The sequence below is a fragment of the Ailuropoda melanoleuca genome, chromosome 2, assembly GCF_002007445.2.
Source record: "Ailuropoda melanoleuca isolate Jingjing chromosome 2, ASM200744v2, whole genome shotgun sequence".
Lineage (NCBI taxonomy): Eukaryota > Metazoa > Chordata > Mammalia > Carnivora > Ursidae > Ailuropoda > Ailuropoda melanoleuca.
This window is the reverse complement of record NC_048219.1, coordinates 186,064,607-186,086,982: the sequence shown is the minus strand read 5'-3', so window position 1 is coordinate 186,086,982 and position 22,376 is coordinate 186,064,607. Positions and strand designations below refer to the sequence as shown.

Here is a 22,376-nt window from a genome sequence, read left to right as displayed (position 1 = left end):
GAAAAATAGTAAGTTTTAAAGGTTAAAAAGATTTGGTTTGTTTATGGTTAAACATGTTTCTGCCTTATTATTGTTTGCAAACAAAATGAGGGCTCTGGAAATGTGTACTTATTATAGAATTCTACATGCCTGTCGGTAGGAAATACCATGGCTGAATATCAGAGCCTCTTGCTGGAGCATATCAGTGACTCACTCACAGGTAACGTGGAAGACCCATGTTATACGATAAATGGCTGTGACAACATTATCAGGCGGCTCTTCTTACGGGAACATTCATTTTACAGAGTGGTTTAGGGTTTGCTTGCTTTCTTCAGGGCAGGGGTTCTCAACCTCAGCACTGTTGCTATTTTGGCTCCAAGACTTCTTTCTGTGCCAAGCTGTCCTGGGCATTGTGAGACGTTTAACAACATCCCTGGCCTCTACGCACTAGATGGGAACACTGCTCCCCAGTTGTGACAATCAAAAATGTCTCCAAACGTTGTCAAATGGCCCCTGGGACAGAGAGGGTGATGTCCCTGGTTGAAAACCCCTGCTCTAGGGGTAAAGAATCTTTTTGTTCGTATTAACATATTTAATCTAGAAACAGAGCGGCTTTTTCAAAATTACATATATGATAATATAATGATTATTTACAAATAGTCATTTAATGAATATGAATAATCAAATTAATGAGTAGTCAGTCCTTCAGCCCCTGATAGGCCAAAATCAGGTACAAGAACATTCTGTCTTAAGTGATAGTGGTTCTGTTTATATTGACAATGTATTTGACAGTAGTTTAACGTGAACAGAATTTATCAGAGGTCTGGTTCGCAGGACTGGGGCCGTGTTGTTTTTTGGTCGGTTTCTGTCTCAGTATCTCGGTGGTGTGTGTCTCCCATTGGGAACCACAGGCAAATGAGCCCTTCAGCCTTGTTCTCATATCACTCCACCCAGCATTTCATAACTGGAATATGCAGAGTCTTAAAACTAACCTTTTGGTCCCCATGCACCCACTGTGGGTCCCCGGTTGTGTCTTGTCTACTGGCTTGCAAGCCCCTCATCTATTGTTTGCCATGAGCCTGTTGAAGAGGATAAGTCTTTGAAAAGCTTGGTTGGTTTGGGATGATTTTAACCTTTAGAACAGTCCAAAAAATATAATTTCCCAGTTGCCTTCCTCTCGGTGGAATTTGGAAGTTCCATGGATGATGTCACTGTGAGATTGGCTTCTTCTTGTGACCACCAAGAGAGACAAGAGGCAGGAGAAGAACCTGTCTATCTCACACAGACCACACATACAGCCTGGCAACAGGACAGTCCCCAGTGTCTCACCATATAATGAAGCTAATCATTCTAGGAATTATCTTAATTGAATTTGAAGGTATTGCTACTGAGCACTATGGGAAAAGCAGCCAAGGTAAGGAGGGAGTTTTCCCACAGCATTCAGTAGCTATGCATTCACATTTAATTAAGATCATTCATACAGTGATTAGCTTTCTTCTGTGGAAGGCACTGGGGACATGCCGCTACCCGCTGCCTGCCCTGGTCTTCCTGAGATAGGTGTATCTTCTTTCCCAGGTTGTCTTTTCCGCAGATCAGGGGATTGCTCAATCCATCCTAAGTATTATCCAGAGATGTGGTTTTTATTTTTGAAAAAAGAGAATCCAAAGAAGTGAAACACATCGTTAGAGTGCTAAGGGGTCATTCTGTGTGACCGTCTCACCTACCTTCTGTATGACCTTGGGTAGATTACTGAAATCATTCTGAACCTTAGTTACTCTTCCATAAACATGTTCATAGCAATACCGGTCTGTCTTAAGATGGTTTACTGGAATTCAGTTTGACCATGGTTACCATGAAGATGATTTGAACACTGTAAAAAGTGGGGAGTAAAAAGTGTTATGTCATATTAGTAAAACCAAGTGAAGTATTTCCATTTCCAAGGGCAAGGGAAGAGGGGTTATAATTGTAGTGAGATTGCCTTTTCAGTGATGGTGACATTTAAGCCACTGGACTATAGAGGTGACACCTTCCTCCTGGAAGCCTTGCAAAAAGCTGAAGAGTGACAGAGTCACTCAGGAGACAAAATTCTGAATTGCATCAAGATGAGCACTCAGGGGGGGTCCCAGATGGCTCCATGTGCTAATGGGGTTGCTTAGAAATGCCCTGTGGGTTTTTATACCCTCTCCCACCCCCACCTTGGCTAAGGTGCCCAAAGCCAGACTGGACTTTCCACAGCGCAATTATCTAAACTTTCTAAAAACTAAACCAATATCTCTAGACAAACTTCAGAGACGACTTGATAGGAGATAAGGAAGAAGCAATTCAAATGACAAAATGCCCAACACATGAAGACCAGGCCTAAGGTTGTATCAGAGGATATAAAATACTTTCGTTTGAAGTTTTGGGTGTACTTCTAGTGTAGTGGAAGGAGAAATAATGACTGCGGCAGATAATTATGATGGATTATCTGTTTTTGTTGTGATCGTGTGGATTTTGAATTCAACAAACCATTTATTGTTCTAAGGCAAATTTAGAAATGGTTTCATTCCACAGTAATCTGGAATGCTTCACCAGAACACAGCGACTTCCTAAAACGCATGCAACCCAAACTTGATACTCACATGACACAGCCCCACAATTTTGTTTATTCCGTTTCCTTCAGATGCTGTTTCAAGCTGTTTATTTAATTCTGTTGGAATTTTTAATTGTTTTGGAAGTTTCCCTTATTAATCCAGTTTTCAAGGGTACTAAGAAAGGCCTTTATATATTTTAAATCACTTGTCACAGTCGATATACTGTTAGAGAGAGCAGTTACGTTATAAGAGAAGTTCAAGGAAAATGAAACTTAATGTTGAATCATCAAGTAGAACTACTTCTCCTAATTTTTGAAGTGTGTATGATACTCTGTCGTTGGTTTTTTAAAAACTGCTTGGCTATTTTTATTTTTATTTTTTTAACCAATCATTCAGTATGATCTGTGGTGCATAGGAAGTCAGTAAAAAGACAGTTTCCTCCCTAAGTTGCATGTCCTAATTTGGAAAGATTAAACACACGATTAAGTTAAATTATTATATCGGTCATCTGTACAGTCAGGAAAAAAATGTAAAACGTCACTTAAATAAATGCAAGTTGTTATTTTTAAGTTGTTACTGGTTTGTGGATCATTAATCTGCAGGATTCAAAATTATTTGGAAAAACTTTGGATACACGTGAAAATTCTTGCTCTCGTCTTTCCTAATAGCCTATCAGCCTGTCAATACAAAAGTAAAAACTATAGAAAGAGAATCTAATCTGAACATCTTTAACATATCTCTCACATACACCATTTTATAAAATATATTGTGCTATTGTCTTTTAAGTGCATTTTTAACCTGTTTTTCCACGTTTGTGAACAGCCTTTCTCCCTAGTCATCTGTGCCGCCTTCTCACTCTTACTCCTTGTTTTATACAAACAGTCACCATTACCTATTTGAGCTATTTCATAATGAGCCAATGAGCTGAAAGGAAGCACAGGCAAGGGTCCCAGGATTATTGGTGCAAGTAACAATGAAATGGGACCAGATTCCGGGTTCAAACAATAGAAAGCAGTGCTGAGAGCTATAAATGGGTGGTTAGAGAAAGCAAAAAAAGCTGAAGTAATGGGGGGGGGGTCTGAATTCAGTCTGACCATGAAAATAGAGAAGTGTAAATTGAAACTTGATCTGACCTAAGAATCTAGGCAGAGGACTCTGAGTGCAGCAAGAAGGGGCAGCCAGCTCCTGTGCCGGCAGCTGCAGAGAAGACGCTTTTAAATGGACTCTGGAGAGGTGCTTGAGACTTAAGTGAGAATGAGCTTACTTTCCTTAAGACCAACTGCCAAGAGAAGAGTTAAGCCAGGAGGGAAGCAAGGTGGAGGAGAGCTGCCAATGTGGCGGAGTCCACTTCATGACGATGCCCTTTATAACATCAGAGCAAGAGGTGGACCATTTGTCAGGGAGGGCTATGCACAACGGACAGGAAGTAACGCCATGATTCAGATAGCTCTTTTTATTCCCCAGATGGTGGTCACGGCACAAATCTTTGTGGATGTAGACATTCCCCCAATCAGTGGCAATTTCCACTGTGGTTTTTGACACAGTCATTAGCTAGCATTCAATGTACATTTCCTTAGTATACCTTCATTTCCTTTTCTTCATCCTCCTTACCCACTTAAAAATATCTTTTTGGTCCTCTTTCGCCACCACTGCCTTCCATGAGGTGCCCAGTGACCTCACACCAGCCTCCATATGTCCTTCATTGCAAAAACTCACAAATGGAACAGAATTAGTACTCGAAACGATAGCTGTGTTTCAGCAGCTTCCCTGCAGAGGGGGGAAAAAAGCTTTTCTGTTTTCTATTCCCGTAACGCCATGACCTTGGCTGGTGGAGTGGGGAGGACCATAGGTTTTCACACTGAGCTGGATTGAGATATCAGTTGCTGAGGGAGTCTCCAGAATCCAAGTTTCTGGATCTATAAAATAAAGCAATAATGATATCTTCTAGGCTTCATAGGGATGCTCAGTGAGAGAAAGTGTTAATTACTTCTCATGGTCCTGGGTGAGTCTGATAATTAAAAGGATCCTGCTTATCTGATGGTCCAGGGCATGTGACCCTAGCGAGGCCCATTCAGCACCTCCCCCCGGCACTCTGAATCTTGAGTGGAAAGAGGCCAGAGTCCCACACGACAGTCCAGTAGCTGCAGACATTGAGACTCACCAAGACTGTCCCTACTGGGGATGGGGAGAGAAGTCCACAGAGGCAAATAAAATGCTAGTACAAAAAGAAAGCAGGGCGGGTGTTGCCTGGGCCAAAAAACAGCAAACGCTCACTATACACATTCAATCTCAAGTAGCCAAAAGTAGGAAAGGAAATAAAAGAAGGAGCTGACTGTCATTATGGAAAGATTTATTGAACACATAGGACACATGTTGTTGACAGAACTATTTACATTCTTGTGTGTGTGGCATGTATGTGTTGATGTATATATACATTTGTACACACACACATACACACACACTCCTCACACTCAACTTGAAAGTTCATTTGTGTGATGGTTAACATACTAAAATAGTATTAGAGTTTATGCCAGTGGCAGCTTTCATCATAGATTTCATATAAATTAATCTAAAATTCCCAGCAGTTGGCTCTAAGGCATTAATTTCTCTGCTATCAGGAAGCCTTGTAATTGGGTTGTGATGTATTTTTAATGATATTTATTATCTTTCAAGTGTCTCTAGAAAACTAAATGAGACATGTAATTAAATTTGATTCAGATCTTCTTGGACATTTTCTACTTCTTTATAAGCACCAGTGTTAGATGGAGAAGCAACCATTCTTATTTTTTTTTACTCTTATTTGCTATACAAAAATGTGAGAATTTTGTTGTGCTGCTAAGAGGTATATATGGTCAAATTTCCTTAAAAAGAAAATAAGACCGAAAAGGTCTGAATTCAGTTTGAAAGTATACCTTACATCAGAGATTCTAGAAAGCTCATTGGGGTGCTTGGTTTTCCTAATGACATGAAGGGTTAACAAAATGGAATTTTCTGATTTTTCTAACTAATAATGTTTATGTTGAATATGATGACTTACCTTTCTTTATATTTGCAAAGGGCTTCTTAATTTACCAACTTTAACCTGCTTCATTTCACTGAAACAGACTAAGACATTTAAAGAGTTACTACTGGTTGGTTTCTTCTGAGATCTATGTCCGTTTTTGTTACCAAGGGAACCATTTCCAAATTCGGCTTAATCTGAGCCTGCCCAGCTGTACAGTTCTTAACTTTGATTTAGCTAGTGTTTTTCCATTCTCATGAAACTGTGTACTTCAAGACAGAGAGAAGGTTAAAGGGTCAGCATAAGATGGCTTATTCCTTACTTAATCATTTCCTCTTCGGTAAGGAAAGCTAGTCTTGTTTTCTAAAGCTCAAACATTTGAGAGGTTGTCCAGTGAAACTCCCTTTGATGAAAGGCTGAATTAAATCTGTCACGCGACCACTGGCTGACAGCTGTGACCATGGATACAGCTGTGTGGGCTCTCTTCAATTTTCTCATTTATTTTACACACAAATAGTGTGGAAGTTGGTTCCGTTCCAATGGCACTAAGGCCAAAGGGTCCTGGATTAAGTTAAGGTCTCAAGAATCTATGTGTCATTTGTATTTTTATTTCCTCTAAGAAATTTAATCAGTTATCTTGATAACGCTTAAATTAGTTAACAGCTGTGTTGTTTCTAATTTGTTTTGGAGATCTTGAGATTGGAATTCTTTTTAGGGTTCCCCTAAAAACCCTGTGGCTCTTCACTGTTAGGTTTTTGCTTGTCTGTTTGCCAAGATGTGAAGAGGATGTTTAAATAATTGGCATGTCATGCCTTGACAGAGTCTATTGTATTGGTCCTGAAGTAAACACCAATTTTTATTTGTTTGTTCTCCTGGATCATTAGCCAAAATGAGTGGTTTTGTAAACTGAAGAAGGCACTCAGATATAAATTAATTCTGTTATGAATATTCAAATTAGAATAAATGTTCAGATATCTGGAAAGGACAAGGCTGATTGAGAAAGTCTCAACTAGCATCACAGAGCATAGGCATGTCACAGAAAGAATAGAAAAGTTCTCAAAGGCAGGGGGGGTATCTTTTTTCATAATAGTGCCTGAAAAAATCAGATATATTGAAAAGGAGAACCAAGGGAATAGTATGAGTTCAGATCAACGAACTAGAGTGACGCCAGTGGTGAGTAACCAAGGCCTGGCTCCTTAATTACACTTAATATTTAGAACACAAATATGTGGCCTCGCCAAATGAAGAATTTACTGTCGCAGTGGTTCTCCCTTCTTCATCCCATCAGTCCCTTTCCCTGATCAGTACTTAGCGATCCTATTTACTCCTGGTGCCGACGAGCTTGACCTGCCTGAAGGTAGCTTAGAGCTACAGAAAGAAATTCTGTACCTACAACCTGATTGTTCTCTAGGCATTTATATTTGCAAAGCCAATGACTTCGATAGTAAACTCATCTTAAATTTGATCCTTTTGTTTAAAATCTAGAAGTATAAATAACTGAAAATATTTTCTAGGCTGTCTCCCAAGCAAAATAAAGGGTAGAGTTTCAGTCACCTTCCTTTACGAATCTACGTGATTAGGTAGACTTCCTTTCTTTTTTCCTTGGGGGGTAGAGTAGCCAGACTTCGGGAGATTCACAGAAGAGTCATTGCCCTTTTTAAAAAAAATGTCAGTGTTTTCCTTATGTTACTACTTCTTGTGCTTCCACAGAATCACTAGATATTAAGGTTTTGTTTTTTTTTAAGGAAATTTAGATAATAAATATAGAAACACGTACCACAGTTTCTGGTACATGAAGATAAATTTAGTGTAATGAGTTTAATTGGTTGGTTGGTTTGACTTGGTTTTGGTAGATGCTTTTGAGTAAAACATGTAGGGTAATTTTCAGTCCTTTTCAAATAAAGACAAATCTATAATTGTCTGGCATTTGGTGGTTCACTTAATACCCCCTCATGCTTCATCTCCTGATCCTTGTAATAAGGCTGCCACAAACAGGAAGTTGCTCTTTGACTCTTAAATCAACTTCACTCAGACACAACTTGAATACCTTGTCCCAGTTACATAGCTGGTAGGCAAAACACGTTGACCCTCCAACTAGAGATTCTGACTTCAGAACTTTTGCCGCAATGACCAATGAACAGAGGTGTTTAAGTAACTTAACAGAGTCTGCGGTTCCCTACAAAGCTCAAAATACTTCAGTTAATACATTGCTAATTGTTCTTCTGGTTTTTGCTGACATTAGATTCTAGGACCACGTACATAATCTGTAATTATTTTCCCCAGTCCTCTTTCCCCAGTGTTTTATATATCTTTTTTAATTACTTGAAGCTGTTCCTGGTTGAACTTCCATGTAAAGTCCCCACTGTGAATTTTTACGTCTCCTCTCTGGTGGATCTTCAAAGGGTAAACAGTTTTAAAATCAAATAATTCCCTAGTGCTTCCATGGAGGCATGATAGTTTTGAAAGAACAAGTTCATTTTTTCACCCCAATGAAAGCAATACATGTTCGTTACAGAAAAATCTGGAAAATGTGAGAAGTCAAAATAGCAAAATCCTAAATGTTATATCCCATCCAAATATAATAACTGATAATATTTAGTCTATATCTCTAATCTTTCTTTAAATTATTTAGATCTTGTGCAGATTTAGTTTAAATCTAAATTTAGTTTAAATTTAAATTCTGGTGTACAATACTTAATCCCACTTTTATTTAATAATAATGCATAAGCGATTTTGCTTGTTATTACCCACTTCCTAAAACTCATATTTAATGTCCATGTATTGTTTCTTAGAATGGATGTGCCATAATTCCCTAATCATTCCTTCACCTCAATGATTACTGTTTCCCATTTTTAGCTGGCCTTGTCTTTCAGGCCTCACTATCCCTTAGAGATCCAAGTATTTTAGATTCAAACTTCCATATTATAATATGTGTGCATCTAGAATCATTGTCTCTCCTTTTGTAGCCATGCTTGCCATCTTGGACATCTTCATCATGGACCCCAGCCTCCTCATATTTCCCCCCCCAAAACCAATCATATACAAAACACTGTTACTACTTTTACTAAAGAATTGAAGAGTTACAAGGAGGAAACCATGGCAGGTACGACACAATCATTTATTAGTGTGTTTTATTCCACATCCTATTTCCAGTGTCTTTTCCAAAACCCATTACAGCAGTAAACCTCTGTCCATTACACACAAGTCTGAAAAATATCAATCACTGGTTTTTAAAAATTTTTTTATTTAAATTTCAATTTAGTCAACATATAGTGTATTAGTTCTGGGGTAGAATTTAGTGATTCATCAGTTGCATACAACACCCAGTGCTCATTACATCAAGTGCCCTCCTTAATGTCCATCACCCAGTTACCCAATCCCCCGCCAACCTCCCCTCCAGCAACCCTCAGTTTGTTCCCTATAGTTAAGAGTCTTTTATGGTTTGCCTCCCCCTCTGTTTTTATCTTGTTTTATTTTTCCTTCCCTTCCCCTATGTTCAACTGTTTTCTTTCTTAAATTCATTATATGAGTGAAATCGTATGGTATTTGTCTTTCTTTGACTGACTTATTTCGCTAAGCATAATACCCTGTAGTTCTATCCACGTCATTTCAAATGGCAAAAATTCATTCTTTTTGATGGCTGAGTAATATTCCATTGTATGTATACACCACATCTTCTTTATCCATTCATCTGTTGATAGACATTTGGGCTCTTTTCATAATTTGGCTATTGTAGACATTGCTTCTATAAACATTGGGGTGCATGTGCCCCTTTAGATCACTGTGTTTGTATGCTTTGGATAAATACCTAATAGTGCAATTGCTGAGGCACTGGGTCATTCTATTTTTAACTTTTTGAGGAACCAATGTTTTTGACAGCAGCTCTAGCGTCTTCACTTTTAGGATATGACCTCCACCATCCTGCCTGCCTTTCTTACCCCTCTTGGATTAAGGTCAATATTTTTTCCTCCATGTTGATCCAAAGACAATGTTGCAAAGACATCCTTTTATACATCTTGGTTTATATGTGCAGTTATTTCTTTAAAATAGGATCTTAAAAAAGGAATTCCTGGGTGAAAAGATGTAAACTTTTTTACTCAACAAATACTTATTGAGTGCCTCCTCTTTGGTGTTTGTACACATTAAATTTACAATTTAAGTGCTTTAAATTCATGACTAGTGGAAATTTAAACTCACAGACTTTACTTAACACTTATGGAATTGGTACTATGGGTTTCGTGTTATTCTAAAAGTATAACATATATTACCTCATTTAATCCTATAATGTAACTTCTACTAAGATGTCCATTTTACAGATTGGAAATTAAGGCACAGAGATTCTAATTAAAATGTGCAACATTCCATAGCCCATAAGTAGCAATTCCAGAGCTAGAAACCTGGAAATTCTGGTTCCAAAGTACATGTTACACTCTGTGTTCATCTCAGCATAAAACACCTATAATCATACTCTCCCTTTTACTTTGGACTCCCCTAAAATAAGGCTGGGTAGTCATATTTTTTTAAGATTTTATGTATTTATTTGACAGAGAGAGCACAAGTAGGCAGAGAGGCAGGCAGAGGGAGGGGAGAAACAGACTCCCCGCTGAGCAGAGAGCCTATGTGGGGCTTGATCCCAGGACCCTGGGATCATGACCTGAGCTGAAGGCAGACACTACACTGACTTAACCACCCAGGCGCCCCAGTCTAGGTTATTTCTTAGTTAGATTGTACTTCTAGTGTGGAGAAAAGTCTAGCTTGATAATTTTGTCATTTAACTTGTCATTGTTACATGCTGTCAAATGCTGAGATCTTCCGTTGTCCTTTTTTCACCCATTTGATTTTGAATTATAATTATGAAATTAAATCAGATCCTTGCAACAATATATTATGTCCTTAAAATTTGCATCTTTAGCTAAGGCATGGACAATCTGCTCCTTCAAACCAAATTAAATGACTCTTGACAGCCTGGGTTATTACTAAGATGGCAGGTTTACCAACTCTAAGGCTTAGATACTCTGTTGGCATTCCCTGAGAAGTTGTAGAATAAGAAGGAAAGAAAGCAATTGTTTTTGTGACAGGAGCCCATTCTTCTGCTGTGAAGTTGAATTGGAGGAGAGCTGTGGATTTGGGGAAGTAGATCAAACAAATCTCTCAATATTTATGAGAAGAACAGGGCCTATTAACACTGCAGAGCAACACGTCTGCTGTGTAATAACAGGTACTGGTGGGTGCCTTTTCCCATGCCTGGAGCGATTTTAGAGCAGCTAATGAAATTCATTAGTCATTTGAGAGAGAGCAAGAGTAAAAAGCACTATAAAAATCCCATCCAATTCAGGGTAATTTTGGCACATGCCTTAGCCCAGTTGGTGTATTTCCAAAAGAAAGAAGCACATTAAATTCAGGAGGGACAACCCAACTGTTCTAAAGCTATAAATCAATGTCCCTCAGCTCTCATTTTCACTCAACATCTCTGCAAGGGGCAGTAGTAAGAAATTAACGGATTCCACCATGTTCATATACATCTGTCTCTTTGACAAAACACTGAGCAGACAGCTCGCTCTCTCGCTCCAGAGAGAACTACTGGTCGCATGACCTGGATCCTCACATCACAGATGTGTAAAGCATTCATGCCAAGCATCACCAAATCCCAGGCCCTGGGTGCTACAGAATGTATCATTGTTCTTTTCATTTTTAAACCTCATAGCCACAAAATTATGAAACACTGGATGTCTTGAATGCTGCCCTTTGACTAACACATTCCCTGGAAAGATAGAACTTTACTAATCTATCTCTCAGAAGTCAAAAAATTAATGCATTATTTGAAGAAGTTCTGCTAGGTTTTGCAGCCCTGTGTCAAAATAACCTCAATGTAACATTTAAACAGGAAAGCCTTAATAAATGTCATCTATTGATTGGCTGAAATATCCTAGCCTTAAATGAATTAATAAAAATACACCTTCCAACAGATGTTTATAGGCTATGTCTTTTTATTACGTGCATCAAGGAGAGGTGGGGATTAATTTTTCTATGGTTTTATTAATACCCTGTGACTTGTGAGCTCTGATCCTACTGTACTAATTGAGGTGGGGCTAATTCTAGGTGGAGTGGGGGGGCCTTGAAGGTCTCCTTGTCTCAAGCTTGATATTAATGGTCACATTAGCAACTAAGGGAGATAAATTTAAAAGGATGGTGAGAATAGGATAGTAAAAGCCCCCCTAAAACATCTTATATCATCTGCTTTTAAACCCATAAATTGCAACACACCCTGATAGCAAGCCACACTCTCACAGTCCTGTTCATGTAGACATGAGGACGGGGAGAAGAGAGAAAATATCAGTAGTTACATCATGGGCTGCTGGTATGTGAGTGCTGAAGGGAGTCAGGATCCTTAAGCAGGAGAACCAATGAGGGAAAAGGACATAACCAACCAAATCTATGGAATATTTGCTACATTTCATGCACAAACATAATATTAAAAGAAGGAGGAAGAAAAGAAGTTCCCAAATAAGCCACATGTTTCAGACTTGAAGGTCTGAAGGAGCAGCACGTGACGTTGCAGGGTAAGAGATCCCAGGTACGGAGCTCTGAGGTCCATAGCTGAGCTCCAGTGAGTCACCGCTACTTGAAGATGTTCAAAGCCAATGAAAAATAAACTAAAATAAAGCCAAATCTAACATCTGGAGCCTGCATTTGCCTCTTGAGCTATCAATTTGTGGTCCTTGAGATTAACCTTGGCCTGGGAAAATAGGGAATTGGAACTTAAAATAAGTCTACATAAAATAATCATGTCAAAAGGCAAGGATTCTAGAAGGACATTTTTTTTTAATTGCCTAAATCATGCCATAGTGTCTCTGTGTCTTCTGCTGCAAGATAGTGAACACTTCACGTGGCTCTTTCACTAAAGAGGTTTTGTGGGACAACTAAATATCTTTTCTCCAAATATTACATGGAGTCTTGTGTTTATATTTGCTAGATCTGGCATTCTAACTTGATGGGCCCCTCCAGAGAGAATGTTCACCTTACATCGTCTTTAGTTTACTTAAGCATTTGTAAAATGGGTTTGTCCTGTTTTGTTTCAATGCCAAAAGTACTGGAAATCCTTGTTAACGGTCCACGGTGTCACATCTTGTTTTTGGTTTTGTTCATATTTAGAAAAAACATCGACTGCTATTTGAGGAGCCGATTAGCAATTGTTAAAATGTTGGTGGAAGTTTCTGGGGCCACATCAGCAGAGATCTTCCAAAGAAGGCCTTAGAAATCAAAACTAAACCTCTGTGCTTTGCAGACTGGGGAGGGGTGAGGTCGACAGGAAACTGTTGATGTCATTGACGTGCTGGAGAAAAAAAAGTTTTCCATTTATGAGATTCCCCCTTACCATCCAAAGTTCATGGTGACCACTCCAGCTTCTGCGAGCCCCCAAATAATCTCAAAGACCGTCCTTTTTCATTTAAGTTGTACAGATATTTCATCAAAGGGCTAGGGAACTCAAGACTGTGTCCTGGGTTTTCTGTCTTGTAACTTATGCTTTCTTTGGGGACCCATTTTTCTCACATGTTTGGACTAAACACATCAACCCTGTAATGTGACAATCACACCTTTTTCCCCGCAGGCATTCATCATCTGGTGCGATAGGCCGTTTCTTTGAGGGAAGTGCCTCTCCTCTTGGCTTCAGGCTTTTAAAGCCATGTGATTATCTGGCTAATTTTTCAGACTCTTCTCCATTTTCACCACACTGCGTCCGTAACAGTTGTGTTGTTCGGGTCTGTTAGAGAATTACCCAGCTTCTCTGTGGTGGCAAAGAGGCTGAAAGCCAAGCAATTAATCCTGACACAGGATCCATGCTTCAGTGACAACGAAGACAGCCCGCGATACTTTGCTTGCTAATAGGGAGCCAGCATTTTAAAATAGATCCAAGTAAACCTCACAAGGAAGGATCTAATTCAGCAAAACTGATGACAGTCATAATACTATAGCAAGCGAGCAGAGGACCTTTCTGCAAATTGACAAAGATAAAGTTTACATAATTCAGTGGGTATGTTTGGCTGAATAGTGTGAGCTTTGGGCGCTCAGTGAGAACAGCTTGAATTACTGAGCAAGATGTCAAGTATTTCAGGATCTTCTCATATTATTTCAGATCTGGAAATAATAGTTATGCGGCTTTGCCCTAAATGCCTGGAGTCTCTGTGACTCCATTGGAAGGACTGCATCATGTCAAAGCCTTGGTAATACTAAGAAGCGAAATCCAACCAGGCGTTGAGAAGAAGCAAAATTATGTGTGTCGGTGGTTAATATCATATTTTCTTTTTCCACAGCAGGAAAAGCCCAGGCTCCTCGAGCCTTTGGATTATGAAACTGTCATTGAAGAACTTGAAAAGACCCATTGGAATGATCCCCTTCGAGATCTTCTGTTCTTCCCCAGTGACGACTTTTCAGTAAGTGTTATCTTTCCAAGCCATCTAAGTTCGGGAAGGCCGCACAGGTAATAGAAGATCCTTGCAAATTGGGTCGGTGTCTTCCCTTATAGATTCAAGTTGTGCAGCACTCTTTCCTGTGGCCACCCTATGTCACGGTCACTGCAGTGGGAAGCCACATCCGCCAATAGAGACCGCCCAAGGTCCTCTAACAGCTGAAAGTATCACAGTGGCCTTTTGCGACAGGAGATGCACAGGGGGCTGCCTGGTTCCAGGTGGTACCAGTGTCCCCATCAATGTCTAGGTTTCTCACTGTGGCCTTACCTAGCCTCACAGAGCATTTCTTCCCTTGCCCACTTCTAACCGAAAGCTTCTGAGCAACTGCAACCAGCCAAAGGCAGAGGCAGGAATCTCTTGGCACAGAATATGCGATTCTTAAAAATCACCCTTAATCTTGGCTGTCCTTTTGTAAGGAACCCTTGAGGCTTGTGGGCAAAGAAACGGTAGGGAAGCACATCTCCACTGAAGGATTTATGATATGAGGACAGTGCCCCCTGGCACATGGAATGCTCCTGAAGGTCATAGAGAGAATGGATAAAAAAGCAATTCATTGTGGAATTGGAAACAAACACAGTAAAATTATGGTTGATGGGCACTGCGCATCTCCAGCGTTCCCTTTGGTCATCTCAAACATTTTTACATTGTTAGGGAATATCTGTGTAAACAGAGACCTCAATGGGCAGATGGTGACCTTTCCTATTTTTTCCTGGAAGAAAGGTAGTCTCAGACATCACAAATGAACGTCTTAAAGCCGATGAAAAGCGAGCTCCAGGGTAGCCCTGGGAAGTAGCCACTGTCCGTGGAAACCTCTGCTGAGTTGATGGGGACTTGTGCTCACGCTTCCTCAAACAGCCTCCCATTCCCATTCCCTTCCTCTTACCTTTGGGGGCAGATCTGGCTTCTGGTTTCTACAGGGGAATTATTTTCACCTTCTTCCATAGAACATTAAGAAAGAAGGTATATGGAAGTTCACCATTTCCTGTTCCAGGTACAGAGAATGATGGAAGAAAGGAGATAGATTCATAGGAAGGAAGAAAAGAAACTCTTCCAATGTGTTCTTCAGATTTTTAAATGGCTCCTACTTTACTGGTTGACACACTTTAAGAGAGGCTTACCTCATGCAGAAATGTCATTTCCGTGGTTGGACTACCGGAGCTTGAACTGCAAGCACAGATTTGAGCCCCATTTTATTTATTTTTTCTTATTTCCACACCCTCACTTTCTTTCAGGCTGAAGGTAAACCTTTATGAACAGACTCTTTCTGTCAAACAATGCAAAATTCCTTGAAACTTGGAGACCTTTTTTTCTAGCACTGTTGTCCAGAAATATAACAAAAGCTACTCGAAACTCCCCCAGCTCAAGAAGAAAGTAGAGGGATCATGCGATGGGATGTGACCATTGCACTGAACTTGAATTCATTTTTGGCATCCTTCCACAGTCATTTAAGTTAAAGATTGTCTGATTACTCCAGGACCTTTGCCATCCTTAATGGTGTAAACAGAGCATATAACAGTGTGCATACTTCCTTATTTTCCAGAAGTGAACATTCCAGTAAATACACTGAATTCTTTCCTCCTCCTGTGCCTTGCTTAAAACCCTCTGTGGCCACCCCCATTGCCTTCAAAATGAAGGGCAAACACTTTAGCATTGCTCAAGGGTCTTCCAAAATCTACTCCTTGTCCATCTCAAGGTCTTAGTCTTCCGACCCCACTCAACTCCTATGCTGTCATCACAGGCACCTTCATTCCCAATGGGTAAAATACTAGCACAGTCCTCAATATAACATTATCTCACCCCTCAGACCATTTCCTTCCTTTATTCATTCACCAAACATGTAACATATACTACTGAATGTTAGGCATTAGTCTCAGACTGGGGAAGGAAGCAGCAGTGACTAGACAGAAATTGCCTGGTTTTAATGGAGCCTACCTTTCAGTCAGATGAATCAAGCAAAAATAAGTAAACAAGTTAATTAACCAGATAATTGGGATAAAGACCAGTTCCAGGAAGAAAATGAAACAGGGCCAGGTCCTAGAAAAGAGGTGACATTTGAACTAGGTTTGAAATTCCCAAGGAAGACCAACCACGCTAAAACCTGAGGAAGGATGGAGTGCCTCAGGCTGAAGGAAGCTGCCACAAAGGCCCCGGACAGCTCTGGGCAGAGAGAGCAGAGACGAGGTCTGGCAAGGGCAAGGTGAGGCACTTGCATCTTATTCCAAATGCAAGCAGCAAGTGGCAAGTCACCAGACTGTTGCAAGAAGGAGAAAAACGGACTTGGTGTATGTTATTGAAAACTCACCTGGCCTCTGCGTGGAGAACATAAAACAGGGTGTGGAGGAAGCGAGGAGACCAGCTGGGAGAGTAGCTCCCAATTAGCAGGTGCTCAAGAGATATTGGATGCACCTAGTCCTAATTATCAGAACATGTCATATCATACAGACAGCTAACTTGTCATGTGTATCGAGCATCTGACAAACGAAAGGACTTTTCAATATTATTACCACATGAAGTTGTCAGTTTTTGAACAAAATTCGGGTAGATTATCTTCCTTCTTTCCTCCTCTACAGAGTAAAGGTTGATAAGCCATGGCCCATGGGTGGCCTGCTGCCTATTTTTGTCTGTCTCATGGACTAAGAATGGTTTTTATGGTTTGTTTGTTTGGTTTTTTTACATTACCTTGTTTTATTTACTACGCAGAACTGGGTAAATCACCGAAGGAAAGAAACAAATATTTTGTAACCCATGAAAATTATATGAAATCAAGTTTTGGTATCTATAAATAAAGTTTTATTTGAACACACTGATGCCCATTCTTTTACCTCTTATCAGTGGCTGCTTTCATGACACACCGCAGGACTGTAGCAGATAGAAGGCCCTAAAAGACTTCCAATCTGACCCTTCACAGAAAAAGTTGGGGCAGCCCTGCCATCAAGAGCAAAACTGAGTTCATTTTGGGGGTTTTTGTCTCCCTCTGTGTGAAGTAAAGACCCTTCCTTTTTTTTTCTTTTTTTTTATTATGATATGTCAGTCATCATACAGTACATCATTAGTTTTCGATGTAGTGTTCCATGATTCATTGTCTGCATATATCACCCAGTGCTCCATGCAACACGTGCTCCCCTTAATACCCATCACTGGCCTAGCCCATCCCCCCACCCACCTCCCCTCTGAAACCTCAGTTTGTTTCCCAGAGTCCATAGTCTCTCATGGTTCATCTTCTCCTCTGTTTTCCTCCCCTTCATTTTTCCCTTCCTTCTCCTAGTGATCTCCCTGCTATTCCTTATGTTCCACAAATAAGTGAGACCATATGACAATCGTCTTTCTCGGCTTGACTTATTTCACTTAACATAATCTCCTCCAGTCCCATCCATGTTGATGCAAATGCTGGGTGATCATTCTTTCTGATGGCTGAGAAACAACAAATGTTAGAGAGGACGTGGAGAAAGGGGATCCCTCTTACACTGTTGGTGGGAATGCAAGTTGGTACAGCCACTTTGGAAAACAGTGTGGAGGTCCCCCAAAAAGTTAAAAATAGCGCTACCCTATGACCCAGAAATTGCACTACTGGATATTTACCCCAAAGATACAGATGTAGTGAAGAGAAGGGCCATATGCATCCCAATGTTCATAGCAGCATTGTCCACAATAGCCAAACTGTGGAAGGAGCTGAGATGCCCTTCAACAGGTGACTGGATAAAGAAGATGTGGTCCATAGATACAATGGAATATTACTCAGCCCTCAGTAAAGACCCTTCCTTAAACACTGTGTGTCACCGTGTGCTACATCCACAGCCCATGTCTCCTGTCAGGGATGTTCCCCTGGCTAGAGTATCATTTCCCAGGTTCATCTTTGAGCAATGGGTAAGGATTCTCTGGGATGTGTGTGGAGAGTGGCTGCTCACCCAGTGGGAAGTGGTAATAGAGTGACCATCCCCATCCCTGGGACATCACAGAATGGAAGGAGGGAGCAGCTCCGAACTCCCCCCGCCTTCCTCCAAATGCCCCGAGCCTGGTTGTGCCCTATGGATGAGAGAACCCACCTCATTTCTGTCTTTCCTTGTTACCAAGCACCCCAACTTGAGGAAGACATGATTCATTACTGGGTTTGTTTAATCAATATTTATTCACCACCCACAAGGTGCTAAATATAGAACAGCACTTCCCAGACAAGTGAGACCAACAAGAAAAGCAAAAGCCCTGTATCTAAGGAGTGTGTACCCTACTAGGGATGAAAAATAAAGTTGGTTAAGAATCCTGGCTTCTTATGGTTAAAACATCATCAAGAAACAAGGGCTTCCACTGCTATTTGATCACCTTGCAGGAGATTATTTTTTTTTTACCAAGATAGGATTCCTGCAGTGTTTCTCCCTATTCACCCTGCTGACCCAAACCGCCACATCCTTTTTTGCTTAAATCCCCAAAAGTAGCCTTGAACCAGTCTCCTGCTTCCTCTTTTGCCCTCATTTAAAGGAAACTTTAGAAATACAAATCAGACAATGTATGCCACAGCTCTAGTTAAAACTTTCCAGTGGTTTCCTGTTGCCTTCAGTGTCAAAACCAGCTTCTCACCATTGCTCCATCACCTGGTCCTGCATGACCTCGGAGCCTTTATCTCCTCGACCTATTTCCCTTGATCACTGCATGCATACCTAGCATTCTCTCTGTTCCCTGAACTTGCCAAGCTTGTCCCCTCTGTCAGGGCCAGTCTGCTCTCTTGCATAACTGGTCCCTATTTTTCATTCATAATTCAGTTCGGTTGCTATGTCTCCAAAGAAGCATCCTTGATTCCAACCATGCTGTGTCCCTCTATGACCCCACCCTGTTTTCTTCTCTTTCTAGCCCTGTCATTACCTAGAAAGACCTCAGTTTGCTTTTTCTCTCCTCTGTCACTCATTCGTCACCATGAGGGTATACCCTGAGCAGAAAGGGAATGTGTTCTGTTTTGATCATTGGAAGACCCCCGCCCCCAACAAAATGGCTCTTGGCACAAAGCAGGTAGAAAATGAGCATATATTTCATTAATTATCTTTTAGAAACATGTAGGTTTTGGAACATAACTCTAATCCTTTGAGTACCTTTAGGAACCAAAAGTCCATTCCGAAGTGAAATTTGAGTATAAAGAGAATGAAGTAATTGGTCTTGCTTGTTGGAGGAAAGTGATCATTAATACGATGCTTTCCTCTTCGACACAACCCAACATATCACCTTAAGAAAACAGCACTAAGGTCATGATCCCCTTCTCCAGAAGCTCATATGGCTGGTACAGTGCCTGCCACATAGCTGCTATCAACAAAGGCTGATTTCCTCTCTCTAATCCTTAATGTACCTGTTTTCTATTACTAGCAGTGGGAGAAATCAGTTTGTATTTCAAGTCCCCAGTGCAATGTCAGGATCGTGGGCTTTCAGTGAAGATGATGGAACATTGAGTTAAAATCGTCATCTCCCTGGTGAAGGAGCTGAGGTAGAAACACTCTCCTTTGTCTTGGCACAGCCAGTACATGGGTCCTGGGAGCAGGCAATGTGACCTTCGGGACTACTTGCACCCTAATGAATCACTAAGAACAAGCAGTCTAGATGCATTTCTTAACTCATTCATTTCAAAAGCACGCGTTACTTCACTCATTGTATTTGCGACTCTTGCTTTTCTCATCTTTCTTTTTGGAGCAGTTAGTGATAGAAACTTAGGACCAAAAGTGAGGAACTTAGTCACCAAATTGTGGCTTCGTAAAATAGGCAAGGAGAGTAAGGAAGGGAAAAACAAGAACTAAAGAACAGTTTCAGGGACACACTGAATCATAGTGTTGAATGATTCAGTTTGAGGAGAGACTGATAAAAAAAATATATAGCAGAACAAAAAATGAGTAAGCCAGAAATGAGTTTCTTGCTGAAGAACAGATACAGAAAGCTGAGGTGGAATCACCTCTGAACTTATAAAACCTTAGACAAGAAAGTTCAGGGGTCTGCAAGCTAGCACGCTGTGGAAAGCCATCCAGTCCCTTGCATCTCAAGACTGCCCACGCCAGTAGAACTGCTCTATTTCAACTCAGCTCCATGGCTTACCTTCTGTGAGTTAGGCTGCATATATCAAGGGCACCAATGCAAACAAGCAGGAGTGCTAACACTTGAAAGGTTATGCTTTTGACAGAGGGCGGTGCTATTTTCAAAGTCAGAAGTCTATGTTGCGCATGGGAAATGGCCTGCCACGATCTTCTCAAATCCCCTCTTCATCTCAGTAGTTCAGAATTAGTGTCTCCGGGTTCCCCAGGGTACCCTGCAGTTTTCATTGGCTTACTATTACTACTGAGTAAATCGTGAATTCTTTACATACCAATGGCTTGTTCTTTCCACAGTATGCTTTTAGCTATAAAAAGCAACTGGTATATGGGGACTTCCAGACTCAACCGCAGGGATCATTTTGGTAAGAGGAAGGAGAAAGACCTCAATATCTTTTAAATTGAAAAGCAGAAAGGTCCTGAGTCATTTGTGTTGTTTTTGTTTTGTTTTGTTTTCTTCTCGCTTTCCTGAGGCACAGCTTAACATTTTATAGAACTCTCAACCTCTTTTTAGTCCTTGGCTTCTGAGCCCGAAAAGCAAGCTCTAAATGGCTCACAGTGTTCATGCAAGAACATTGTAATTGCAATTTAAAAGCTCAGTGATAGTCTTTGTCAAACTAGGTTATTTCTGAGTTCTAAGATTCCTCTCGCTTATAAGCTAATGAGGTTGAGATTTGCAAAAGCTCTTGTTCAAGGATGTAGAGTATCTGTGAGGACAGAAATCAAACACGAGCACTTTGACTTGCTATTTGCGTTTCTGTCTACACAGCATGCTTATGGCCAGCTGCTTCTTAGAAAAATAAAGTGCACACTTAGGGGAAATATTAACTCCCTGAGTCCCACAATGGGTACCATCAGAAAATTGGTATGGTAGTGAAGAATTCTAGAGTGCCTATTTCAGTTGAGTAAGAATATGTGGGGACTTCTCTGGGCTTGACAGAACTAGGAGCATACACACAAAAAGTGCAAATAAAGGCTAGTATTCATGGCAGCATTATTCATATTCAAAAGTGGGAACAGCGCGAATGTCTGTCAACTGATGAATGAATAAATATACTGTGGTCTCTCCACACGATGGAATAGTACTCAGTCATAAAAAAAGAACGAAATACTGATTCATACTATAACATGGATGAAACTTGAAACCACTATGCTAAGCGCCAGAAGCCAGTCACAGAAGACCACATATGGTATGATTCCAACTGAAATGTCTGGAATAGGCAAATCCATAGACACAGGAAGTTAGCAGTCGCCAAGGCCTCAGAAAAAAGAAGAACGGGAAGTAACTGCTAGTAACTATGGAGTTTTTTTGGGGGCATGATGAAAATATTCTAAAGTAAAGGAATGATGATGGTTGCCCTACCCTGTGAATATATATATATAACCACTGAATTTTACACTCTAAAAGGATGAACTTTATGGTGTGTCAATTATGTCCTAATAGTGCTGTTATTTTTTAACAAGGGATTTTTCTAGGCATTAAGATAAGGGTAATATAGGCGGTCAGAGATAGGGTGCAAAAAATTCATAATGTGTGTCTGTATTCAAGTACTTCATTCTTTAAAAGGAATAAACAAGTATACCAAAGAAACAATAAAGAACATGGGGAAAATTTTCATTTATTTTTATCTTTTATTCTCAAAGCAGATTTAATGTGGCTTGCTTATATACTAGCAATATGTATGTATATTTTATATATATATACATATATATATATATGTGCTGAATTAATCACTGGCAGAGCTTTTGGATCTAAAATATTCCAGAGTGAATCTGCAGACTTCATGTATGATACAGAGAGTAAATTTTATAGTTCAGAGAAGAGAAAATGTATGTTGGGTGAATTAGAGAAGATTTTCAGAAGGAGCTGGCACTTATACTAAGCCTGAGGTTAGGAAAGAACAAGGAAAGGCAAGGAATTTCTGAGAGAAGGAGAGCATGGACAGGGCTTGTGCAGGAATGAGTCCAGCATGGAAGAAGGAATGTGAGAAGCCATATGGAAAGATGCGTGGCGGGTTGGCTGGTGTCTTAGGCCATTCATTGCTCGTCACGGGGCCATGTCTGCAGGCCTCACACCGAGCAGGCTTCTTCTCTGTGCCTCCCTGGAAAGTGAACTCAGACCACAACCTCTGAGTACTTGCCAAGGGAAGGTCCCAGAGCAGTAAGTGTATTGTTGGAGCACTGCACTCTATGAATGTTCATATTTTCCCATATGTAAAATGTGTCATCTGTACCTCTTTAGAGGAGGCAAGACACATTTTGGAGCCTGGAAAATGAATCATAAAAAAAAAAAAAAAAA

At 40.4% G+C, this 22,376-nt stretch overlaps 1 protein-coding gene across 2 annotated transcripts in view; it reads left to right on the top strand.

Moving 5' to 3' along the window:
* The window catches only part of DOCK10 (dedicator of cytokinesis 10), a 240,246-nt gene that overhangs the window by 53,040 nt on the left and 164,830 nt on the right, over window positions 1–22,376 (top strand). For both annotated transcript variants that reach the window (XM_019798992.2, XM_011224086.3), the window contains exon 2: window positions 13,866–13,985. In XM_019798992.2, coding sequence (XP_019654551.2) covers window positions 13,866–13,985 — 120 coding nt within the window. The remainder of the gene's footprint in view (window positions 1–13,865; window positions 13,986–22,376) is intronic.